The 26,566-nt window shown below is 40.0% G+C and overlaps 2 protein-coding genes across 2 annotated transcripts in view; one reads left to right on the top strand and one right to left on the bottom strand.

Annotated features, from left to right (window-relative positions):
• Positions 1–24,955, bottom strand: part of LOC110568414 (protein limb expression 1 homolog) — an 83,127-nt gene extending 58,172 nt beyond the window's left edge. Inside the window, exons 1-2 of the mRNA XM_064375812.1 lie at positions 24,881–24,955; positions 11,206–11,268 (exon numbers count right to left, since the gene is read on the bottom strand). Of these exons, the coding sequence (XP_064231882.1) occupies positions 11,206–11,268; positions 24,881–24,955 (138 nt within the window). The remainder of the gene's footprint in view (positions 1–11,205; positions 11,269–24,880) is intronic.
• LOC135274883 (eukaryotic translation initiation factor 4E type 2-like) lies at positions 12,779–13,747 on the top strand. Its single transcript, XM_064376165.1, has one exon. The coding sequence runs from the start codon at positions 12,817–12,819 to the stop codon at positions 13,552–13,554; it is 738 nt and encodes a 245-aa protein (XP_064232235.1). The 5' UTR covers positions 12,779–12,816; the 3' UTR covers positions 13,555–13,747.
• Positions 24,956–26,566: the final 1,611 nt, after the last annotated feature.

Here is a 26,566-nt window from a genome sequence, read left to right as displayed (position 1 = left end):
TTTGGTTTTCTATATGAAAAACTATATATAAATAAAGCTGTATATACTATCTGGATTTGTATAAGTACACTCTGGCATTTCCACAATGATAAAATCACATTAATGACACATTTCTTAGACTTCATGAAAAGTATTTTTCAGGATAAAAACTCTCATTGAAATATGTAAGTTTTTACATATGTGTTAAGAAATCTACCCCATAACTTAGGAGTCATCCTATAAAATGGCAAGAAGTATTGTTTCCATGTGAAAATAAATGATTTGGAAATAGTGTCTAGAAAAAGATTGTCTTTCAAGTGTAGGTAGATTCTCCAACACTAGCAATTATAAAACTATGACTCTTATTTACAAATGTTCTTTTACACCATAGTTTAAGCAGTCACCAAATAAGTACAAATTACTTTTATTACCAAAAGAAGTATAAATGTGTGCTACTGCAAATGCAAAGCAATAAATAGGATGTGCTGGCTCCAATAAACACTGATAACTAAGTCACAATGAATAAGCCTTATCATTAACTCATAATATTACATAGACATTTACATACCGAATGAAATGTCTCATGTTCTAGGGCCTTAATAACACCCACTGTGGTGAGCATGCTCCAGTGAGGTTTTTTTTGTTTTGTTTTGTTTTGTTGTTTTCAGATTACTCAGTTTCCATGCATCATCTCAGGTGGAGCCTCTCAAAGTAGTCCAGCTCAAGTCTTTCTAGTCATGAGGTTGTTGCACTGACCAGGAGTCAGGAAAATGCTACTATTCTAGGGCTCTGCCTCTGCCTTGCCAACGCTTCCCTCAGAGTCTCATCTCCTACTTACAAAGGGAGAATAGCTATACCTACATCATGAGAATTGAAATGATTTAACTTGCTATACAATCTTCTTGAATGAAAAGAGGGTATCACACAAGGAAGAAGGAGGGATATGAAGGGTAGAGAAGTGAATAACAAAAAAGTGACAACAGAAGTAAGAAAGTCTGTGAAGTTGGCCTCCATCTTATAAGGCAGACTTCATGATATAGGTAATTTTATGATGAGTATCAGATACTAGTGAAAAGCACAGACTCTGGAAAGTAATTTCAATTCTGGGTTCTATTATTAAATAACTATGTGACCTTAGACGAGTTATTTAATCAAGTTGTGCCTCAATTTCCTTATCAGGAGAACAGGGTTGCCATAAAGGGTATGTGTGTGCTCATGTGTGTGCACATGTGTATTTGCATGTGTATATACTGCCTATGTAAGTGTTAGTTATTTTCATCAAATGACTCTAGTTCACTACTACCTCTACAGAATTTACAGAAAAAAAAAAATGCTTACATTTTTCTCTTCCTTTCCTGCCAAACTACTTCTCACTGGGGCATTAATAATGAATGTATTAACTAGAAATACCTACAGTTTAAAAAAAGATCCAGAAAAAGGTGATGAGAGTACAAGGAAATTGTTAATGGTAGAATTTCAGACATCAACAAGCCAACTAGGAAAATACGATTACATAGTGCTTTCTAAATATCTACTTGATAAGACTGCCCCTGCAAGGGTGGGGACGATGTGTGTGAAGAAACCTCTTTAAATTGTATGTAACATTTTGGAGGATATTTTTTGTATTCATACATGTGTGTAGCTTTCAGAGAAAAGATCACAGTTTCATCAGATTCCAAACAAAACATGAACTAAAATTATTTCAGTATTCTAGCCCTCCAAGTTGTCTTTGTTTGTAAGTCCTTATTTTCTGTCCATATTTAAGAGGTGCTTTTCTACTCAAACATGTGTGTGTGCCCCACCTACACTCACAAGCACATAAAACATACACACACATATATACACACACAGCAGCAGCAGCTTTGCTCTGAAAGTATCTCTTAGGGGCTCCAAAGTAAAAAAAAAGCTCAGATACACAACACTGGTCTCTTTAAGGTGTAAGCAGAATTTCTCTGGTCATTGTTAAAACACTCTTATCTTACTCTTTTATTATCTATGCTGCTTATTGTTCTTTTTCTTCTGGTTTAAAAAATACATTTAGGATTTTAAAAAAGTAGGAAGAAGAAATAATAATTACTTAAAATCCTGTCAATCAAGACAACTAATTTCAGTTTTTTTCTATTTTTATACAAATACAAAAATATGCACAAGATAACATATTATAATTATGTTATATAAATGGAATTGTAGATCTTACATTTATAAAGATTTTTTACCTAATATAAGCATTTCACCTGCCATTAAATGTTTTTCAAAACATAGTATTAAAAATGCCTTCATCAGTACATCAGTGCCATGATTTCAAGTTTGTTATTATAAATAAAGCTATCATAAATATCTTTGAATATAAGTCAGTCAGTCATCATGTACACCTCTGATTATGTACTTGGAATACATTCCTAGAACTGGAATTTCTGGATCAAAAAGGCTTTTCTTGTTTATGATGCAGTCACTTGTTCCCTATTTATAAATATAATTTGTTTTAATTAAAGGAAAAGTTCAATCATATTTCTAACATTTTCAACATTATTGGTAAGTTTTTTATTATTCAAAGAAAATTTTTATATAAAATCAAGACCAAACCTTTTCTCAAAACACACACACACCCTAACATATACTCATTCAGAAAGACAAAGTCAACAATGTGTGGTCACTGCTAAGCCAAGAAATGTATTTTTCCATAATTTTTTTAACACTGTACCACAGCAAGGAATTACCTACTTTTAACCACTGGGTGTCCCCCGAACTATATGGTTAATACTCAGGCAGTTAACCCCAGGCAGATAACACCATTTCATGTCTAACAAATATCTAATCTTTCTTATCGGCAGCTGGTAGTAAGAACCCTCATTATCTTTTAAATTTGTTAGTCATTGAGCTTTCAATTTCACTATTTAGTGAAAGAAGCATATTGTATTAGACTTTGCTGAGTCTACTTGCTGTATTAAGAAAGTAAACAGGAAAAAAAAAGTGACAAAATTACATTCAGAGAAGCAATTTTTATCCCAAGTACTAAGTGAAACCAAAAATGGAATGTGATTATAAGATTCTTTTAGCTCTTGGCTTTCTATAAATGATTTTCTTCAAAATTGTAGATTTCAGATTTTAGAGTGATATATTTATAGAATGGTACTAAAGTCTAAAAAATTCTGGTCTTTAAGCTCCAATTAGATCCTTTAGCAATGAGAGGCTTGATGTGCAAAGGAAAGAGTCCAGAAATGCCAGCTTTAATGTGAATAACAAACTAGGAAGTCTAGAATCATAATGTTTAAGATAAACAATTTTTTAGGATTCACTTGTTAGTTCTTTCCAAACAACACCTTTCTTATTTGATGTTGCTTAATTAATAAGTGAATCTATTTACCAACAAACAACTGAGAGAGAACAGTACCAAACAATCTGAGAGTTCTTCCCTGCATCTCATTTCATACAGCAGATGCTCTGTAATGAATGAAAGTCTAGTAGGTAGTGGGAATTTTTATCAGGATTGTGCCTATTCACCTGCCCAACAGCTGTAGCTCTGAGGAGATTTAGCTAGCTTGAACATGGAGAGCAGGGCTAAGGACAGTGTGCTCATCACAGCTGACAAGCTCTAGAAGTAGGTCAAGCTCTCCTTAAAAATGAGTGACTAAAAAGAAATTTTGCCTCTCAAAACCAACACAGGGAAAGGAAGAGGGTGCCATTATCTTGAAGACTGAAAAAGATCTCATAAAATGATACACGATAAGAAGAAAATTCAGACAAAAGTGTGCATCTTTGATAGGAAACGAGAGGTTATTACTTCATGAAATGGAATAGAGAGCTACAGAATTTTAACTGGGTGACAGGAGCAGGGTTGTGGGGGTGTCCAAAAGATGCTCACTGTTCCCCAATCGGATGTGTTTTCCCAGGTCCTTGGGCCTCACTCACCCAAGAATGGGGAGAGGGCCCTGGTGGTGCAGTGAGCTTGTTCAAGTAAGTATCTGACACAGAGAGTTTTGCTGAAAGCTATTTATTAGGCAGAGAGAGAGAGAGAGAGAAGAAATATATATAGAGAGCTCCCATGCTGTTGTGGGAGGGGATCCAGAGATGGAGTCTGAGTAGGTAAAGAGAGAAAGAGAGAAGACTCCCATGCTGCCATGGGAGGGGATCCCAGAGAGGGAAATCCGTATAGGTAAGGGAGTGGGGGAATTTAAGCCTGGAGTTACTCCCACTCCATTCAAGTTCTTGTCCAGTAAAAGGAGTTCTTCCAAACTTCCTCTGGAGTCATTGATCTTTGACTCTGATATTGGATTGGTTGCCTGGCCCACAATCAAAGACTCCTCCCTCAGAGCTTTTGGCAGGCTTTCTAAACAAAGGAAGCTCACCTGGGCTTTCTACCCATCCCTCATGCAGGAAAGTTAGACAAAGAACTTCAAGTTCCCAGACAGGGAGGTGGATGGAGGCATGGCTCTGGGAAGTTCTTGCCTTTGAAACCACGCTCCTTGTGGACTGGGAAGAAAAGTTAACACAGTCCCTCAGACTGAGATGGAAAGATAATGGAGTGAGACAAAGAGATAAGAGAGGATAAGAGGGGGGCACAAAGAAACCAAAAACCAAAACCAAAATTTAAACCTGTATTAGAAGTTTCAAAGAGCAGAATTTAGAAATAAAATATATGGGGGGGGGGGGCAAACTTCAGAAACTCTCCTAGAGTGCAAGGGTAAATGCCAACAAAAGAAAATTGTGAGGCAGATGATTAGTGAATGTCTAATGTCAGAATTGCAGTAGTCCCTCTTATTTGCAGGGGATATATTCTAAGATTCCCCCATGGACGCCTGAAACTGCGAATAGTACTGAACCCTGTATTCACTATAGTTTCTCTTATACATACATACCTATAATAAAGTTTAATTTCTAAAATAGGCACTGTAAGAGACTAACAACAATAATAATAAAATATAACAATTATAGCAATATACTATAATAAAAGTCCTGTGGATGGGGTCTCTCTCTCTAAATATCTCACTGTATTGTACCATGGGTAACTGAAATCATGAAAAGTGAAACAGCTGATAAGGAGGAACTATTGCATATGTATGTTTAAGAAGAAACAAGGGAAACTAAAATAAGACTAATAATGAAGAAATAACTAAACAGATATTCCAAGACAAATTAATAAAGAAAAACACATTAATATATAGGGACATTCTGGCAGTATTTTTAAACTGTAAGAACAAAAGAAAAATAAAATCTTGCACCAAGGCTAGAAAAATAAGCTTCCTAAAAAGTAAGCCAATTAGGCTGCCTCAGACATCTCTGTAGCACAAAAAGTCAGAAAACCGTGAAGCAATAGATATAGAATTTTGATGAAACAAAACTGTGACCCGAGAATGTTGCACAATTTTGCATTGATTGACTTTCTTGTCTGTCACCAAAGAGAAAACATTCTTACATTCACACACACTCAGAAAATCATCACTGTGCTCTCTCCCTGAAAAAAATCTTAGAAAATACTCTAATCAATGAAACAAAAATTTCAAATGAAAAAAATGGGGAAACCACAGTTTGAAAGATCTTGTAACTTCCCGGAGTCAGTTTAGCCTCCCAAGTCGGACACCCAGCGCGAGCCTGTGCTCACTGCTCGGGGCTGGATCTCCTGGTGAACCAGATGTGACTGCCTCAATGCAGCTTTTCAGCTTGGCCTTTCTTGGCACTGAGACATGAGCTTGTGCAGCCACAATCAACTCCCCACAAATAATGACTCTCTTGCCATGACACATAAAACAATGTTAAAATAATGTTTGCTGCAGTACTCTTCTAGAACTTGCTAATGACAGCTAAATCACTTGTGGGAACACCGTCACAAATTACTTATTGAGTAAGAAGTAAATTTCTCCCCCTTTCAAAAACAGAGCACAAAACAATGACAGATTAAATGCCATACTGGATGCCAAGGTACTTGAATAATGATTTTCTATATGCTTAAATGCCGCACACACTGATGGGTCTTTTTTTAATTGAAAAAGATTTATCTATCATGAAGCACATTATCATTTTCAGACTAGGCCCTATTTGTGATGTTCCTTTGCTATCTCTGCTTAAAAATCAAGATATGCAGCATTTAACTAAATGCAACATGCACACACAGAAAAAAGATGCAGGAAAATACACCAAGATGTATATAGTGTCCATTTCTTTAGGTGCTAGAATCCTAGATGAGGGTGTTTATTTTCTTTAAGTTCTCTGGTACTTTCTAAATTTTTTTCAATGATTATACTTTAGCTGCACAATCATTAAAAAGTACAAAATTGACATATGTAATAATTATAAATACATGACATTATCACAATAATTTAAGAATATACACACAATTTTATAGCAGTAGTTATAACTAAGCAGTAAGACTCAGGGTAATATTGTTTTTCACAAGTATGTATTACTTTTGTGATGAAAAAAAGTCTAACTTCATTCAAAAAAAGTTAAAAAAATGTTTGAGTCATTCAACACAATTCATACATTTTAGTAAGAGGAAAGGTAAATATTGATGAAAAGAGTGCTACCAATGCTATTATAGTAAGGAAAATGTTACAAATATCTTTTCCTTTAAGGCATAATTTCCATTCTCTTTTATTTATATCTTCTTTTCTTTACTCATAAAAATATACCCATTGTTAAATTTGAAGCTTTTAAAATAGGCTCTCTGAGATCATGCCCATTTTATAATTTAAATTCCATTCCCCAGGACTTCACTGAAATTTGTTGCTAAAAGATTCACACTCCCAACAGTGTGGCCAGATGTGTCAGTTACATCCTTTAAATAGATTTGATTGCAGGTTTGGAAAGACTTATTTGTTTTACTGTATTTAAAGTTGCTGATGTTAAGTGTTTTCATTTTCCTCCTCTCTAGCTATTTTATCTTTGGCTTGTTAGTTCATGCAACTTTTGGTGCTATAATTCCTCTACATCTAAGAAAGAATTGAAAAATTCATAACAATTAGTATAAACAAGCAAACATAAATAAATTCTCATAGACACTTACCTTACCCTATCCTCAAGTATTTGTATTTCAAATGTAGCATGAAAAATGATATGTTAGTTGCAACATTCTATTAAAATTGCTGCAGGTAGCTGGGTGTCATGGCTTACACCTGTAATCCTAGCACTTTAGGAGACTGAGGCGGGAGGATCACTTGAGCCCAGGACTTCAAGACTAGCCTGGGCAACATGAAACTCCATGTCTACAAAAGATAGAAAAAATTAGCTGGGCAAGGTGGCACACACCTGTAGTCGCAGCTATTTGAAAGGCTGAGGTTGGAGGATTACTTAAGCCCAGGGAGGTCGAGGCTGCAGTGAGCCATGATCATGCCACTGCACTCCAGCCTAGGTGACAGAGTAAGATCCCATCTCAAAGAAAAAAAAAAATGCTGCAGGTATCTTAGGATCACTTAACGGTTGTGTTGGGGTCATATTCTGAAAAAGTAAAAACTATTGACAAATAGCAAGGGAGAAAGAGCTCTGAAATTCACATGGCTATATTCAACTCCATGTATTTTTATATATGGCAATATAATGGTGGTTCTCATCTAACCCTCATCAATTTTTTCTTTTGGTTATACTCTCCCAAAGTCCTCTGTGCCCTTTTCTGGCATCTTTAATTGAAATGCAGCAGGATAATAAAAAGAGAAGAAAAAACTGTAAAGAAGTGCCCCTAAGACAGAAAGCAAATTTTCAAACTGATTTTGTTTTAAAGGCCCTGGTTTGTACTCAGAGGACTAACCATTATATTTGCATATGCTTGGGGACAATACATTATTTAACGTTTGAAGGTACATGCCAGTTTGGAAATGGATTACTAAATCCAAACTAAGCTTCTTAATCTCACGTTTTGTTCAACAGAGCAGCAGGTAAGAAAGTATTTGGGAGAAATAATCAGTTTCAGGAAGTCTTTCTCTGGTAATTTTGAGAAGAAAAGGGGATGGCAACAAACTATGGATGGTATGCAGGGCAGATAACAAATTCAGATTGCTCATGGTTTTATAATCATGAACATAAAGGCTAACATAATGCCTAAAGTGGGATAGTTTCTGTGGAAAGTAGAAAAGTTCCTTTTTAAAGTTTCCTTTCTTGTTAAATAATAAGTGTGCTAACAACTCTTTGTTAAGCCCTATCCTATGGAGCTATTAGACATGCATGCCTACAGGAACATAGTACATTCTATGTCCTTGCACTTTAACCAAGATATCTGTGCTGGACATGCTCACAGGCATTTCCCAGTTCTCCATTGCTTTTACCTGTTTAGAAAAGTTTTAAGTTGTTAGCCAATCGGGTTTTAGTTTAGATTGTGAGGTCTGGCTCCAGCCAACAAAGATAAAGCACAGCAGTAAGGAGGACCCCAAATGTGTAAGGGATAGATTGGTCTGTTTTTCCTTTGTTCATTGTACTCTTGGGGTAAGATGGTTAATGAGGGTACCTTTCCTACAGTCCAGGAAGTAAAAATTGCATTGCTGAAAAATCCTTTGTATCAGTGCTGATTTTTCTTTCTTTTTTTTTTTTGAGACAGAGTCTCGCTCTTGTTACCCAGGCTGGAGTGCAATGGCGCGATCTCGGCTCACCACAACCTCCGTCTCCTGGGTTCAGGCAATTCTCCTGCCTCAGCCTCCCGAGTAGCTGGGACTACAGGCACTTGCCACCACGCCCAGCTAATTTTTGTATTTTTAGTAGAGACAGGGTTTCACTTTGTTGACCAGGATGGTCTTGATCTCTTGACCTCGTGATCCATCCACCTCGGCCTCCCAAAGTGCTTGGATTATAGGCGTGAGCCACCGCGCCCGGCCAATTTTTCTTTATGGCATCGAGCATCTATTTCCAAGTTTCCTTGAACTGCCTCCAGGACACAGTATCTCATCAATGACTTATTTACACATAACATAAAGAATGAGGCCTTTTGAGGCAGATCATTTTGGAAATATACCTTGACTACCAAGTCACCCACCTCCATGCTTGGCCACCCTAGCAAATACATACGGGCAGAATTTGAGGAGAGAGAAGAGCTCTAGGAACCTCTTCCAGTTTTGAGTGCTGTCCAATACACAAATTATTCTTCGTTCAAACAAATTCTGTTAAACTGATTTTGTCTAAAGCCATGGGGGCAGAGCAAGGTCTCTATCCTCTCTTTGCTTCCGTTGGTTGGGACAGAGCTGAAAGACTGATATGTCCAGGCTCTGGCACAAGGGCAGGAGTCACGAATGTGAATTTACCAGTAATATATAAAACAACATCAGAATTGCTTGAATGGCCAACAAAGAGAAGAAAAATCCCCTGTTCCTTCTTTAAAGCAAAAGTTCAGCCTTTCAATTTTTAAATCAAAGTAAAGTCTGCCTCTTCTAACAGGGCTTCTTAACAGTGTTTTCCTTTCTAAACCTTTAATAAATATGGAGATGAGAGGCATTATAATCCAGACATTATATAAAGACTTATCTATGTGCCATCAGTTGTTACAAACCAATAATGCCTGGATATCCAAGGTGGTAATATTTAAGTTTTCAAGTTATAATTGGCCAGAATGACCATATGAGTCTTGGCTTTGTATCCATTTGACCATTGGAAAGGAAGGATTAACATTAATAGAGGATAACATCCAAAACATTATTTACTAGTCTGGAGAATAAAGGAACATCATGGTTTTCAATCAGGAAGTGTTCCAATATTTGTTCAATATTAATTTGATATATAACCTATCTGGAAATATATTTAAAGGGTACCATTGATGAATGAGTTAAATGACACTAGGTAGATTTTCATGCTGGGAAAGGAAGAAATTGGTTTGTTTGTTTGTTTGTTTTGAGATAGAGTCTAGCTCTGTCGCCCAGGCCGGAGTGCAGTGGCGCAATCTCGGCTCACTGAACCTCCACCTCCCAGGTTCAAGCTATTCTTCTGCCTCAGTCTCCCAAGTAGCGAGACTACAGGCACCCACCACTATGCCCAGCTAATTTTTGTATTTTTAGTAGACATAGGGTTTCACTGTGTTGGCCAGGCTGGTCCTGAACTCCAGATCTCAGGTGATTCGCCCGCCTCAGCCTCCCAAAGTGCTGGGATTACAAGCATGAGTCACCTTGCCCGGCCAAAATTGTGGGGTTTTTTTAAATGAAAATTTAACTTTCAATAATTTAACCAGTAAGCAGGATGAAATCTTAGTATGTTTACTTCTATTTTCTATTTTTAAAGAAACATTTGCCTTTCATGGCTATAAAAAATTCATTACAAACTTGCTCGGTAAGAAACAATCTACAATACATTTTCATGGGTACTGGTAATGAAAACAATGGTAGAAAATGGAGGCATACACTTTAGTATAGACTGGATAGCAGGTTATAGCTATGACAGCCTTCTTACATATTAACTATTTTGAAACTGCAGAAAAGAAGCTGAAAGAGGAACTAAATTTCCAAAAAAAAACCTGATTAATGTTGACAATATAGAGAAAAAATGATCACTTGATGCTTTCTAAATTTCCATATACCTTTTAGAACCTGGCTGTATGACCTTTACAAGTTAGAAAAGACTCAATTTCTAGTGGATAAAGATGGATATATCATCCAGTTATATTGAGATTTAACACATAAAAAGCAGGTAAGGGGAGGCAAATCCTGTACCCTTTAGAAGGGCAGAACTTTCACATGACCCCTCTGTAGAGAAGCAGGTCATTCTTGACAGTGTAAACAAAGAATGGTATGTCATTCAGTGAAAGATGAAACTCACAGCCTCAAAGAAAAACCCATCTCAAGGTGGGGAGATTTGGTTTTACTAGTTTTCCACAGAATCTGTGCAAATAAAAGTAGTTATCTCTTCCTTTTGTTTATGAACCTGAATGACTGGTTAATCTGGCTGTCTCTATCCTCCTTTCATGGCTTACTGTCAGAAAAAAAGATTTTTCTCTCTACTACAACATTTGTTTTCCCTTCTACACTTGCCGGGTTCACCAACAAAACAATTTGGATTCACCAATTCCTATAGAGAAAACACCCTAAGCAACCAAGGCCTCTTTCTAAATGGAAAGTATTCATATAGGATCTGTTCCCAAGAACATGTTTTTAATGTATTTTTAGTGATTTCCCTTTATATTCTTGAATCAAATATTGGTTAAATATAAATTTACCAATATGAAGCAAAGTAGAAGCTCTTTGTGACATCATTATTTAATATTTCAAGGCAGACTTCGCAGTTTAAAAGCAAGAGAAAATGAAAGTCCAGCATTGTGGAAATTACCTCATCTGATCCTTTCTTTTCTCCTGGTTTGGAAGGCGATTCACTGGTTTTTTCACTGACGTGCTATAAAAAAGGAAAAAATGATGCTTAATAAAGGAAGATGACACAGATGATAGCAATTTTAATCCCCAAAGGCTAAATGCATACCCTTTTTTTGTTTGTTTGATTTTTTTTGAGATGGAGTCTCACTCTGTCACCAGGCTGGAGTGCAGTAGCATGATCTTGGCTCACTGCAACTTCCGACTCCTGGTTCAAGTGATTCTACTGCCTCAGCCTCTGGAGTAGCTGGGACTACCAGCCTGCGCCACCACACCCAGCTAACTTTTGTAGTTTTAGTAGAGATGGGGTTTCACCATGTTGACAAGGATGGTCTCAATCTCCCGACCTTGTGATCCACCTGCCTTAACCCCCCAAAGTGCTGGGATTACAGGTGTGAGCCACCGTGCCCCCCTCCGCCCCGCCGCTTTTTTTAAAAGGACCACTTTAATCTTCTTCCTGAGAATGTTGGTAATTCACAAATTAGGTGGCTTTCAAAAATCAAGCGATGCTACAGACATTCATTTGGGATCCAGAAGGTCATTCTGTAATTAACTAGATGCAGAGCTGATGGTGATGCCAAGGTGGCATCTTGTCTCCCACAAAACGTCTCATGAACTTTAAGCTCAAGTTTAAAGCATGGTAGACATCTCATTTATCAAGGAGATGAGACCTCTAAGAACCATGTTTCATCTGAAGCCATACTTAAGGCTCAGTTCAGCATGGACTCAAGAGTCCTCCAAGGAAATTCCCTAGAGTTCTTCCATGTATTCACCAGTGCAGAAAGATAAGACCTGAAGGACAAAGACCATACCTGAAACTTCTTCTATGTATTATGGCTTTAAGATTTCATTATGTCTATAAACAGAATTATTTTTCTTACTAGGACACTGAGGATAAATGCGATTTTTTTAAAGTTTTATTTTATTTTTAATTGACACATAATTCGTACATATTTATGGAGTACAAGGTGATTTTTGAAATTATATATTCGGTAGTGATCAAATTGGGGTAATTGCTAAATCTATTGCCTCAAACATTTATCATTTCTTTGTGGTGAGAACATTCAAAATCCTGTTTTCTAGTTATTTTGAAGTATATAACACATTACTGTTAACTATAGTCACTCTACTGTGCAATAGAGCAACAGATCTTATTCCTTGTAACCAACTGTCTTTATACCCATTGATCAACCTCTCCCAAAGGCAAATATTTTTACATGGGGCATAAAAGCTTCAAGTAGCTTACATATTCATTTGTGTTGGTGATAAAATAAACCATAACTTTACTGAAATTTTTTGAGAAATGAAAAAATAGTTATATGTTCCTGAATAGGGGGTGCAAAGAATTATTTCATCTCTGGCACACTGTGGGATGTTCAAGAAAGTGGGAAAAGAGAGCCAAATAGGAGAAAATAAAAGTTCACCGTTGAATTCAATCCTAATCACCATCAGTTGAATCAAAATATAAAATGCTATTATGTTCCCTAGAGAGGATTCATAAACTGGACATATAGGTCAGTGAAATTATTTGAATTAAGAATGATAATAGAGTGGCGACAGCGGCGGCGAGAGGATGAACAACAAGTTCGACGCTTTGAAAGATGATGACAGTGGGGACCATGATCAGAATGAAGAAAACAGCACACCGAAAGATGGTGAGAAGGAAAAAACAGAACGAGATAAGAATCAGAGCAGCAGCAAGAGGAAGGTTGTTGTCCCTGGACCGGCAGAGCATCCCCTGCAGTACAACTACACTTTCTTGTACTCCAGGAGAACCCCCGGCCGTCCCACCAGCTCACAGAGCTATGAACAGAATATCAAACAGATTGGCACCTTTGCTTCTGTGGAGCAGTTCTGGAGATTTTATAGCCACATGGTACGTCCCGGAGACCTGACAGGCCACAGTGACTTCCATCTCTTCAAAGAAGGAATTAAACCCATGTGGGAGGATGATGCAAATAAGAATGGTGGCAAGTGGATTATTCGGCTGCGGAAGGGCTTGGCCTCCCGTTGCTGGGAGAATCTCATTTTGGCCATGTTGGGGGAACAGTTCATGGTTGGGGAGGAGATCTGTGGGGCTGTGGTGTCTGTCCGCTTTCAGGAGGACATTATTTCAATATGGAATAAGACTGCCAGCGACCAAGCAACCACAGCCCGAATCCGGGACACGCTTCGGCGAGTGCTTAACCTACCTCCCAACACCATTATGGAGTACAAAACTCACACCGACAGCATCAAAATGCCAGGCAGGCTGGGCCCACAAAGGCTCCTTTTTCAAAACCTCTGGAAGCCGCGGTTGAATGTGCCATGACCCTCTCCCTCTCTGGATGGCACCATCATTGAAGCTGGCGTCATCGGAGTCTCTTGTTCTGTTGGCGTGCTACCTGGAAGATCCTTCTGTCCTGGACAAGAGGAATTGGAAGAGCATTTTATGTTTTAAGAACAGGCTGACACGCAGCAGCTACAACAACAGCTGAGATCGCTTAATAAATGGTGCTAAACTAAAAAAAAAAAAAAAAAAAAAAAGAATGATAATAATAATGGTAATATAATAATTTATAATTATACACAAGGCACTTACATATAGAGTCTCATTTGATACAAAAAAGAGGCTCATGTTGTTTCATAAATGAGAAAACTTAGAATAATAGTGATTTGATGGTGTTTACAAGGAAATATAACTAGTAAATGGGAAAAAGTCACAAAGCAGGCTTTCTGACTAAAATCTGTTGTTTGCCATTAGAACATGCTAAATGGAATTAGATAATATTTTCTGTAATCACATTCACCTGTAAAAGCTTGCTGCTCTTGCTGCTGAAGTGTACTGAGCTCTCTGAACTACTTTTGATTTTCAGTACTGGCCGACTCATAAATCATCATTTGCTTGAATAAGCTCTGTTAAATTTGTTTAAAATTGTATTTAAACATCCCTAAAAAAATTTGTCTAAAATTTTATTTAAACATCTCTAAAAAACATTCTACAAAGACAGAGATTACCAAATCTTCCAGAACTGGTAATTTTAGAACCATAATATCACATTCAATTATTATCTGTAATTCATATTTCTTCAGATTACATAATGTAAGTAATAACAATAATAGCCACTGTTTTATTGGGTATTTACTGTTTTGAGTGACTCATTGACTTGTCAGGAGGTGTAATTATTCCATTTTACAAATGAGAAAACTTTAAAAGGTGACTTGTTCCTGTTTGGTACAAGGTTCAAAGCTCTCCACAGGGTCTCACTCTGCTTTCTGCTTTGTGGCAAATATATATCATGATTTATTACCCCACAGTAAATGCACGTACAGACTTTTCTCCCTTAAAATACAGGGATATAGATTTATTTTTTAAAAATGTTTTAAATTGTTTCCTAATGATAATTCAAAAGGGATTTCCTTGTAGACATCTAGATTAACTAACATTATCAGTTACTTGCTTCTATTGATATGTTTAAAACCTCTCAAAATTATGCAGGCTCCAAATAATAGTTTGGGAGGGACATAAATAATGAATGCTTTTTAAAATGTTGACTTATAATAACAATTTTTAAATTATGTATTATAAGCATTGTTATTTTTTGACTTCAAAGGAAATTGTTGCTCACAATAGAAAGCTATTTTAAAGTATAATGGCATCAATAAAACTCACTTATAATAAAAGGCCAACTTTTCAAAAACTTCATGGATTATATTTTTCCACTTCCTTTTTTTTTTTTTTTTTTTTGAGACGGAGTTTCACTGGTTACCCAGGCTGGAGTGCAATGGCGCGATCTCGGCTCACCGCAACCTCCGCCTCCTGGGTTCAGGCAATTCTCCTGCCTCAGCCTCCTGAGTAGCTGGGATTACAGGCATGCACCACCATGCCCAGCTAATTTTTTGTATTAGTAGAGACGGGGTTTCACCATGTTGACCAGGATGGTCTCGATCTCTTGACCTTGTGACCCACCCGCCTCGGCCTCCCAAAGTGCTGGGATTACAGGCTTGAGCCACCATGCCCGGCCCACTTCCTATTTTTTAATTTTTTTTGAGACCGAGTCTCACTCTGTTGCCCAGCCTGAAGAGCAGTGGTGCAATCTTGGCTCACTGCAACCTCCTCCTGGGCTCAAGCTATTCTCGTGCCTCAACCTCCCAAGTTGCTGGGATTACAGGTGTGCACCACCACACCTCGGTAATTTTTGTATTTTTAGTAGAGACGGGGCTTCACCATGTGGGCCAGGCTGGTCTGGAACTCCTGACGTCAGGTGATCTGCCTGCCTCGGCCTCTCAAAGCTCTGGGATTACAGGCATGAGCCACCATGCCCAACACAGTTCCTATTTTAAGCCCAGCTTTTTATTATGAAAAATATCCAACAGACAGAAAAGTTGAAAGAACAATACAATGAATGCCCATAATCCCCCCACTTAGATTTCAACAACTATTAACATAGTTGCCATATTTTGCCCTGTTTGCATGAGAGAGAGAGAGAGAGAGAAACAAGTGGGCACTACACGTCTTTACATACCTGTATTAGAAGTAAATTGCAGACATCCTGAAATTTTAACCCTAAACTTTTCACCATGCCTCTCCTTAAACTTGAGCACATTCTCCCAAATGGTATTGGTATATACCCAATACCATGATCACCCTAAGAGAATTAACAAGAACTTCCAGTAAATAACAACTGTATCAAGTAACCATTGCCCTGATCTTTTCTTGGAGCTTATGTAATATTCAGCAGTCTGTTAATAATGTAAAATCAATTGTATCTTTTCGCTGAGAGAGATTTATGAAATAATTGAGTGCTTTTCACATAATTGAGAGGATGGAATGAAATACTTGGGTTGACATATGTCAAATTTGATTCAGCTCAGGAATCTGCAGGAGTCTTTCTAACAAGTGAAGAGAGAAAACTCTGCTGACGTGTAACTGCTGGATCGAGGAGAGTGAGACAAGCAGGGAACAGGGAAGGAGTGACAGCTGGGAAAGGAGAATTGCACCACGAAACTAATTAGAGAAAAGAAATTAACACCTCCTAAGCATCTGCTCTGTGTTCGGCCTAGTGCCAGGCATCTCCTATGTGGTCTTCTTTGCTCCCCATAGCAACTCTAGGGAGTACCCACTGTGGCCTTGGTTCATGGATAAAGAAACTAAAGATCTGAACAGTGATGCTCTCCATGGTCATATCTCTCAGGATTATGAGGACCAGAGGCCAGGCTACTTTGGATCTAGTGAAAAGCTAACTGAGATCTTAGAGCAAGCCAGTGCTCTGGAATGAAAACAAAACAAAGGGCATGAAAAATAACAAAACAAAATCTTCCTATTCTAAAACTTGTTTTACAAATGAACCGAACACACAATACTTACAAATTCTGTCCTGTATTGGCAGCTAGAGCAGAGGCCAAAGACAGGAAGAGCAGGACAGGATGCCACAGTAAAGAATGTCATTGGGAGGACAAGGCCGTAGAAGACAGGAGACTACCTCGGGGCTAAGATGAAGGTGGTATGTGCTACAGAAGCCAGAGCCAGGGACAAAAACCACATAAAGGGCTTTGCTGTCTTCACTCAGGAAGGAATAATCTTCCAAACTGTTTTCACTCCCATTTTTATCACATAATTGGCAAGTAGAACTGTCCTTTGTCCTCATTCTAGGTGACAGCTTCTATATGTTTAAAATCTGCTATAGCAAACCCATAAATCTGAAAAAAAATCAACAAGAGCTAAATGCAATAAGGCTCAGAGCCTGAGCTCTCACCCAGCTCAGGGCTTCTTCTGCCAGGGTAGAAGCTTCAGCTCTGCCACATTTGGGCACCCGCTCTGTTGTTACCCAGATACACACAGATACATAGACAGCCAAGGAAACACGTCACACAAAACAAGATAAAAATCAGAGAAACTAGCCAGGCATGGTGGCGCATGCCTGTAGTCCCAGCTACTTGGGAGGCTGAGGCAGGAAAATCGCTTGAACTCGGGAGGCAGAGGTTGCGGTGAGCCGAGATCGCGCTACTGCACTCCAGCCTGGCCAACAGAGCCAGACTCTGTCTCAGAAAAAAAAAAAAAAAAAAAAAAAAAAAGCAAGAAGACAGAAAAGCAGTCCTTGCCAGTGTAAGTCCAGTTGTGAGAATACCAAATGCTAGTGTGCTTCTGAAATGCCATTTATTTATTTATTTAATGGGTCTTCTTTTAGGACGAAAGGAAAACATTGTAAAGTAACATTGTGGTGATGGTTGTGATCGCTCTGTGAATATACTAAAAAATACTGTATCATATGCTTTAGTGGGTGAATTATTTGAAAACTTAAAAATTTTCCTTCTTCAATTTGGTGACAATTTCATCGAGATAGTATTTGCATGTCCAGGGACAGCTGTGGAAAAATCATGGGGCAATAAAAGGTTATCTTGGTGCCCTCTGGACTCTCGGAGTGTATGAAACTCAGCTCTCTACCATCACACACACTGAGAAAGGCCTGTTCCAGGGGCTCCCGAGGATCACAAAGCCTTCACGTTGGCAGTGGGTCGCATCCTTCCGTGCCTGTCACAAGCACCTGGGAAGCTTTTAGAAACATTTGTGCCAGGGCACAGGGATTTAGATTTAGTTTGCATAGAATGGGGCCTGGGCATGGATAAATTTTCTAAAGTTCTCCAGCTGATTCTAATATACAGCCAGGACTGAGAACCACTGGTTTTGGGGGAAGATTTGTGGGCACCATGATAGGAAGTGGAAGGTTCTACTTCTCAAACCATCCCACCGAGTCAGCACCTGCGGGGAGGTTCCCAGGGTCAGGCCGACTGGGGCGTCTGTGGGCTCCTCCTGGGTAAACTTTGATTGCTCAGTGAAGTAGCACAGTGCCCCATGTCCACACCAGTGTTTCCTAATTCTGAACTTTGCCCTACTAATGAAGCATCATATTTTCATATTTGCACATTAATCTCTATTTTCTCAGTAAAGCAAACAAATTAGCACTTTATCGTACACTCTCTTGCTTACTGATGACTTTATAAACTTACATATTGCCTTCCTAATCACAGGATAAATTATATCCTTTTTTCCCTAGTGTTGGTAGGACCACAGCAAATAATTCTTGATTGAATGACCATGTTTCCACAAACCTATAAACGTTCTCTGAGAAGTACTTTTGCTCTTTTCGGATCAGGAAGTTAGACAAAAGAGAAAGAGGCCAAGAAAGTAGCTAGAAAAATTAAGAGACAATGTGCAAATTGGTATTTCCCACAAAAACACCTTAACATTTGTATATGTGTTCTAGTTGCTAAAGCAAGATGATTCAGCAAACAAGCAGAAGGACCAAAGCTTCTGTAAAGTTGGTTTTGTTTCAGAACAGTCTCCCTGGGTGCAGATCCTAGGAGCGTCTGCCTTCAGGTGGATTCTTCGTTCCACTCCTGCTCTGTTCAAGTTGCAGTGGAACTTTGCTGGCTGCAATTCACTTGATGGATGGCCTCAAGTTGCATTTAGCCAACAGCAGGTACTGCCAGGAGACTAGAGGTGGTGGGCAGGTGGTATTCCCTTTGCCCCACCCCCTTCTCCTCCAGTAGTACCTCCTGCAGGACAGGTCAGCTGTGATTCCAACTTCTGCAAGGTGACCCTTGTCCTCCCAGTGTCCAGCTAGACTAGGGTTGGTAGCAGCTTCCTGTAATTTCTAATCTCTGCGTTGCCTCACCATCTCCTGATGGCTTCCCAGACTTTTCTGTTACCTGGGTAACCAATTCCCTGTTACAGTCCGTTTGTTTTACATACTCAGGGTCATTTCAGTCTCTTAGTTGACTGTGATAGGGCAGAAAGAGCATAGATTTGTAAGGCTATGTGACCGTGACCTTGGGCAGATAATTTAATTTTTCAGTTTCTTCTTGTAAAATAGGGCTAATGGTATCTATTCCAGGGGCTGGCAAATTTATGAAAAGAGCTGACATTAGTGAGGAGCCTGGCCCATTTCCTCATTCATTTTAACAATACAATTAAAATTATTACACTCCCTTCTTTTTCCCTGGCAGCAATCTGACTCTGGTGAACTAGAAGCCAGTGAGCAAAGGTTTGAGGGTTTCATGTTCTAAGGCTGTAAACACTAGAACAGATGAATTTAGTATTTTACTTTTCCTGAAGTACAAATGACCCTTCTAAGCTTCATCTGATAAAGCTTTTGTTTAGTACTTTGTCTATCTCATGACTGTGTATTATATATTATTCTCACATCTTCATATTATACTTAAGGAGATAAACTACATGGGGGTTAAAAAATTCATTTTCCCAACAAACTACAGCAATTTAGTTACAAGGATGACACTTAGATTTGCAATTCCCATGCTTAAAATATGTTGAAAGGTGTGTGTGTGTGTGTGTGTGTGTGTGTGTGTGTGTGTGTGTCTGTGTGCCGGCAGCTGTGAAGGGTAACAGATAAAATAAGATTGGCACAATGTTGACAATTATTGACACCAATGATTGGTATATGAAGAGGTCATTATACTCTTCTCGTGTTCTGTGTACTAATGCTTACTATGTATTAAGGATTAACTGCATAGCTGTAATTCTGAAATCTCTATGTCTCATTAAACCCCAAGTATTCATTTTTTTCTAACATTTTAAGATTTTAGTGGACATGACAAGATGACACCATAAAGGTATATGCTCTTTGTGTCCAGTTTTCAGAGGTAGCATCTATTGCCTGTCACAGATCAGCTCCTAGGATTTACCTGAAGTAAGGCTTGATGAGTTTTTCCTAAGTCAAAGGGGGTATCAGAAGAATTTACATAGTTACTTTGTTGCCACAGCAGTGGGTCATGAGAATGAAATGCAAGAGGAGGCCAGGCACAGACCACCACACAATTATTTTTGTGTGTGTGTCCACTGCAGTCTGCACAAAACTGACACACAGCAGGTGGACAATAAACAACTGTGAACATCTCTGACCTTTAGCAAATGTATTCTTATGTTCTATGAGTTTTCTACAGTCGAAACGAACTCCATACAGTTTTAGGAAACTATAACTTTAGACCTTTTTCTTCCGGAGTTAACTGACTTTTCCACCTGAGGAAGTAACTTACATAAACAGTATTTATTGGATGGAGTTCTTCTTGCATTTTTCTTAACTGGAAGACATCTGATATACTCCCCCCCACCTGCCCCCACTTATGGTGGCTGTAAAGTTTTCTGGGTATGTTTTCGTGAAAAGAAAATGAGAGAACTTAAAAAACAGAACTTTAGTATCTGTTAATATTATTTTCATCTTTAATATGTCTCAAGGAGGAAAAATGATGGTCTACTTAGAGTAGTCTTGTATCTGCTGAGACAATCTAGTCAGGACTAATCACCCACCTATCCACCTTGGAATCTGACATGACCACCCACTGTTCCCACCCCCAGAGGGCTATAGCATTCTTTAAAAAGCGCTTGTAGGATATAATTAACTTTCTGGGAAGTGCCAAAACTGATTAAAGAAAAGTATTATCAGATGCTACTCTTAGTTTAAAAGGCTTATACACAATGGGAGCAAACTAATTCAAAGACTATCAGGTGAAAGAGAAAGGCTGTATTTGACCTCTATGTTTTCATTACCCTAAAGTCTGTGGCCTTTTTGCAGGCCCTATTATTTGCCTTCCTTAGTCCTAAAATTCACTATGAGCCAGTGATCTGTCCTGCCATGGGAGGCTTGCAACACTCTTCCCAGGCTGGCTGCAATGATGGGACCTCCCAAATGACTGTGCTCCTTGATCATGCTGTCACTAGGTCTATGGATCTAATTAGGGTAAGAAACACCTTTAATTAACATAGCCTAATAGAATCAACTTGTGATTCAGGAATGTGATTACTGGTGTGGGCCAAATTTACCTTCTTTCATGCTTGATCATTACATTGCTCATAAGATGTTCTTCAAATCTAGCCTTTCAAAGCTGTGTGTGTGTGTGTGTGTGCGCGTGTGTACTACAACCACATAATTCTTCAGAAGATAAAGTCAATACGATTGATGGCATTCAATGTGGAAATATACACTGTGATGTTTCACTGACTAGCTTTAAAGGTGGCATGCTGTTAAACGAACGAGCTTAGGTATGTCTTTTAATTATTTTATTTTATTCTGCCTAAATTTTGAAAGTTAGATCATTTATAAACTTTTTCAGTACTTAAAGGATTCCACAAAGATATTTTAATTATAGGATTTACCTGAGGTATTCTGAGATGTCCGTATATACAGACATCTGTATTTATATCTGTAGATATATACACATATGAATCTATATCTATATATGTATTATACATGTATGTGTATATACAGACATCTGTATTTATATCTGTAGATATATGCACATAAGAATCTATATTTATATAGGTATTATACATGCCTGTGTACATACAGACATCTGTATTTATATCTGTAGACATATACACATATAAATCTATATGTCTATATATGTATTATACATGCATGTGTATATTATATAAAAATATGCACATGTATTTATATTGGATTATATATGTTTATGTATGTGTATACATATATATGTATGTAGGTATTATATATATATAAACTGGCTTCATGGAGCTTTGGGGGATTTATGGGCGTTCTTTTGGAAATCTCTGAACTCCCTGAAGGTATATTGGAAACTGCATTTTGTGTACATTTGTATGTATTTTGTTGTGGGAAAGCAGTCCATAAATTCCATTTGATTCTCAAAATTGTCTCTGACCACCTACCTATTACCAAAGGAAAAAAAGAAAGTTTAGGAGCCCATGGTCTAGAGCTATACTGTCCATTAGTATAGCCCTTAGCCACTGTGGCTACTGAACACTCTTGAAATGCAGCAAGCATGAATTGAGATGTGCTGTTCATGCAAATATACACTGGATTTTGAAGAATTAATATGAAAAAGAAGGTAAAATATCTTAATGGCTTATCCACTGATTACATGTTGAAATAATAATATGTGGGATATAGTAGGTTAAGTAAAATACAACAATTAGCACAAATTTCACCTGCTCTTTATGATGTTGTTGTTCAAGTGGCTCCTTGGAAATCTAAAACTGCAGATGTAGCTCATATTGTATTTCTGTTGGGAAAAGTTAAAGCTTGATCACAGTCATGTTGCTGGTTCTAGGAAGTTCCTACTAGCAAAAAGTTTTCATGACAGTACCAAAATTGGATTCTAAGAGAGGTTTTAGCAAAAACATCAGACTATGACTAAACAGAACAGCATAGATTTAAACTCCTTTCATCCAAGTAACCCAGTAGTTTCCTTTAGAGAATCATGAGTGTGGAAGGAGAAGTCTTATGTCAGCTCTGAACTACTACTACTCATATTTGCAGATAATGTACATGGTTCATTTCAATAGAATCTTAGGACAATAATGACTCAAAGCAAACTTTTTCTCTTAGCACATCAATAAAATGCTACATTTAAAGGTCCAGGAAATGCACTGGGAAACATTCATGAAGAAATATCTCAAGGGAAATTGGAATTCCCAATTCTTAAAAGTATATGTATATGGCATCTTGATTTTGAATCTAATTAGTCCTCACCAGTACTTATGTAGAGCATATCATTTCAATTTTACAGATGTGAAAGCAGGTTGAAAAGGTTGACTTATTTCCATTTGAGAAAAACTCTTTGTTCTCCACAATGTTTGTGGAGGCTTTAAAAAGCACTTGCAGGCCCAGTGCAGTGGCTCATGCCTGTAATCCCAACATTTTGGGAGGCTGAGGTGGGAGGATTACTTGAGACCAGAAGTTTTAGACCAGCCTAGGCAACATAGTGAGAGAGACCCTATATAGTATATTGTATGTGTGTGTGTATATATATATAGTACTATATATGCACACATATATATACACTATAAATATGCACACATACACACTACACATATATAGCCTATCTCCATATATAGTATATATTATATATACTATATATATAGAAAGGGAGAGTAAAAATAATTTTTAAAAACACTACTTGTGGATATAATTCTGCTGGCACATAGTAGATGATCAATAAATGCCCATTGTCTGATAAGTAACAGTTTCTTGATTCTTATATACAATTTCTAGCTCCAAAGTGTCTGAATCCAACATCTTTGCTTTTTCCAACACCACATGCTAAGAGAGAAAGAGATATACCTAACTAATTTTTAAATTCTCACCATAAATCAATGGGGGACATAAACATTTTGGCTTTCACTGTCAACAAAACTTTTGTGTGTGTTTTTTTTTTGAACGGCAATCTAATGTTAAATCATGCTTCCTGGTTCCAAAACATTGGAAGTGCCAGCTTGACTGGATATCACACCTAATTGGTAAGACAGACATTCAGTGCACCAAACAAATGGAACGCTCCCGTCCCTCATCCAAAGCAATAAAGTGCAGAGCAGATCGCTGTCGTGCGCGCTGTCTCTCTCTCCCTCCCTCTCTCACTTCCTCGGTTTCTCTCTCCCATCCCTGCAAGGCTCTGTCCAAGGGTCTTGGTTTCACATCTCAGTTGCTTCTGCGCCTTGGTGTTTGGGATTTTCTCCTTGACTTACATTGCAGCTGCCTCTCCTTTGCGTTGGCAAATGTTAAGTCCAACAACCTCCCTCTAAAAGTTTTGAGGTTTACTTAGGGGTTAAAAACAAACCCTAGATCTAAGCTCGTATGAACTGCGTCCGAGTTCATTCAGGAATCCACCTCCTAGACGGAATTCCTCCAGCAACAATTCCAGTTCCATCCCACTTGTACCGGGGCGAGAGAGGTGCACACGCCGCGCACGCTCGGGCGCGCTCACACATACCACAAGAGGGTGAGTCCCCGGCCTTTCCCGGAGCCTAACCTGGAGGTCTGTGAGGAGGTCGCACCCGGTCCGCAACCCTTCTCCGCCAAACCTCGGACAACGCTTCGTCCGCACGCCCAGAAGGGCAAAGCCAACACACTCCCTTCCAACACCCTCCCTTCCCGGTCTTGCCCAGGCACAACCGCTCCTATTTACCGTCTTGTACCACCAGCTGGCGAATGCCATGGCGACAACCGGCTGGCTCCGATCCGCACGGCGGGGGACCCGGCGAGGACGCGGGGTGCTGTGCTGGGGGCGCCGGGCTCGCACTATGCCTGGCCGGGACTTGGTTGGCACTGAGCTCGGCTCACCCCGAGGCTGCCAGGTGGGCAGAACCCTGGGGGCGGGGCCAGTAGTAGACCCCGCCCCTCAGGTCCCCGCCCCGCCCCGCCCCGCCCCGCCCGCCCGATTTGGCTCAGGGCTGAGTAGGAAAGAGGCTCGGCGTCTCCAGGCAGCCGCGCCCTGCGGCCCGGCACTAGCGTAGAAGACTAGATTCCGCTGTCCAGTGAAACCACCCCACTCACTCGGGGGTCCTGAGTGAACCTCATTCCCCTTTCATCCTCATCCTCATTCACCATGTCTCACCAGCCAACTTTTCTCGACGCGCCCCCCACCCACTATACCCGGCCAACGCCACGCCCAGCGCTCTTGAGCCGGACAGGAAACCGCGGCCACCTCCAGCCACCTGCCCAGCAGCGGCCGAGCCAGGAGCCCTCTCCCTGTCCCTCTCCCTGCCCCGCCGGGGCGCCGGGGGCGGCAGATCGGCCAGCCCGGCAACGCCCCTGGAGGGCGGCCACAGCTCCGAGACCCGGTCCCCAGTCTCCCAGCCCCGCGGCGCCGACAGGAGCTCCACTCACCTCCTGGGTGCGGCGGGCTGCGGCAGCGCGCCCGGGCCGCGGGGAGGCGGCGGGCTTCTGGCCGGGCTGGGACATGGCGAGGCCGCTGCGGGCGCTGCCTCCGGGAAGGCGCCGCAGAGAGTGGCGGGGAGGCCAGCGAGGGAGGGAGGGAGCGGAGGGCCCTGGAGCGCGCGGTGAGACAGCTTTTCCGACCCCACCCCAGGCCTGCACAGGGGTTCCCCTCGCCCCGTTGGGCCCTCCTCTTCCTGCCCGCGGGGGGACCCGGGCTCCTGCCCTGTAACTTAACACCCTCCGCCCCGGTCCTCAACGGGTGACCCTCCCCGGCCCCAGCACTGCTCGGGTCCCGGTTGGTCAGAAAAAAGGGGTTGGAGGTTACAGCGTTCCTCCTTCGATGCCCAGATCGATCTTGCAGTTGTGCAACGAGAGAGCGGGACCCGGGCGTGGCCCGTTTACCCTTCGACCTTCCTCCCAAGAATCCGGAGAAGTAGATACTTTTTTACATTCCGCCCTGCTTTAGCTGAGAGTTTACCAACTCAAATCTGGCTCAAGCCTGGACTGTCTAGATAAGGAAGCGGATCATAAAAACAATTGGTCTGTGTGTGAGTGTTTGAGTGCACGCGCCTGTGTATGCTTTATATGATTTTACTTTGTTTTTTGGCAATTTTGAACTTTAATAAACTTTTATGGGGAGGAGATCATAGATGCCAGTGCAAACCGGAGAACAGTCCCAAATTTAAACCGTTATTAAACAGTTATAGTCTTTCTACAGTCTGGCGGGTTCTGTTTCTGAAGCTAGATTGCTTTTGTCTTGGGCTCATCTTAAACAGCACTTCCTGGTTTGGGGTTGGAAGTGAAATTTAACAAGCCCTACTAGGACACGCTCTTGTGAGAGACTGTCAGCCTGCGGTTGCTGCTGGTTCACCGTCGGGCCTGACAGAAAACCTGTTTGTTACCCTGCAATAGCAACATCATTTTGGGACTTGGGGTCACAGCTGTCTGCAGGATTGGGGTTTAGACAACTGAAGAGAGAGAAAGCAGATTTGTTTTGTTTTGTTTTGTTTTGGAGTCTCAGTGTCGCTCTTTCACCCAGGCAGGAGTGCAGTGGCGCGATCTCGGCTCACTGCTGCAGCCTCCTGCCTCAGTCTCCTGAATAGCTGGGACTACAGGCACATCACCATACCCAGCTAATTTATTTATTTATTTAGTAGCTAATTTATTTATTTTTAAATAGGGACGGGGTTTCACCTCGTTGGTCAGACTGGTCTTGAACTCCTGACCTCAACTCATGCACCCACTGCAGCTTCCCAAAGTGCTGGGATTACAGGCATGAGCCACTGCGCCCGACCAGAAGGCAGATTTTAAGGAGAGATTTGTTATGCTATATGGAGCCTGGCAGAACAGAATTCTGGTTTCCTCTCTACCTCCTCATTTTAGGAATTCTCACTTCTTCCTCAAAGGGTACGCTAGCAGCATTCTTAAATTTGAGGGAGTGGGGAGGGGGAAGAAGAGGATTGAAATGCATTTTCTCTTAAAGGATTCTACTTACTATCTGTGTATCTAGTATTTCAACAAACAGGCAGTAGTGCAGGAATCTATACATAAAAATGAAACAACTTAGATATTGGGACTATGTCCACTCAGGAAAAAGAAAATGATTGTTGGTATCAGTTACATTCAGAAACGAGG

The sequence above is a fragment of the Aotus nancymaae genome, unplaced genomic scaffold (assembly GCF_030222135.1).
Source record: "Aotus nancymaae isolate 86718 unplaced genomic scaffold, 86718_ANA_hifiasm-v0.15.2.pri h1tg000014l, whole genome shotgun sequence".
In the NCBI taxonomy this organism is placed as follows: domain Eukaryota; kingdom Metazoa; phylum Chordata; class Mammalia; order Primates; family Aotidae; genus Aotus; species Aotus nancymaae.
Note: the sequence above shows the minus strand (reverse complement) of the source record. Positions and strands in the feature narration are given on the sequence as shown.

What these genes read in the sequence shown, in the direction of transcription:
- LOC135274883 (XM_064376165.1), top strand. Translation starts at nt 12,817, where the DNA reads ATGAACAACAAGTTCGACGCTTTGAAAGATGATGACAGTGGGGACCAT.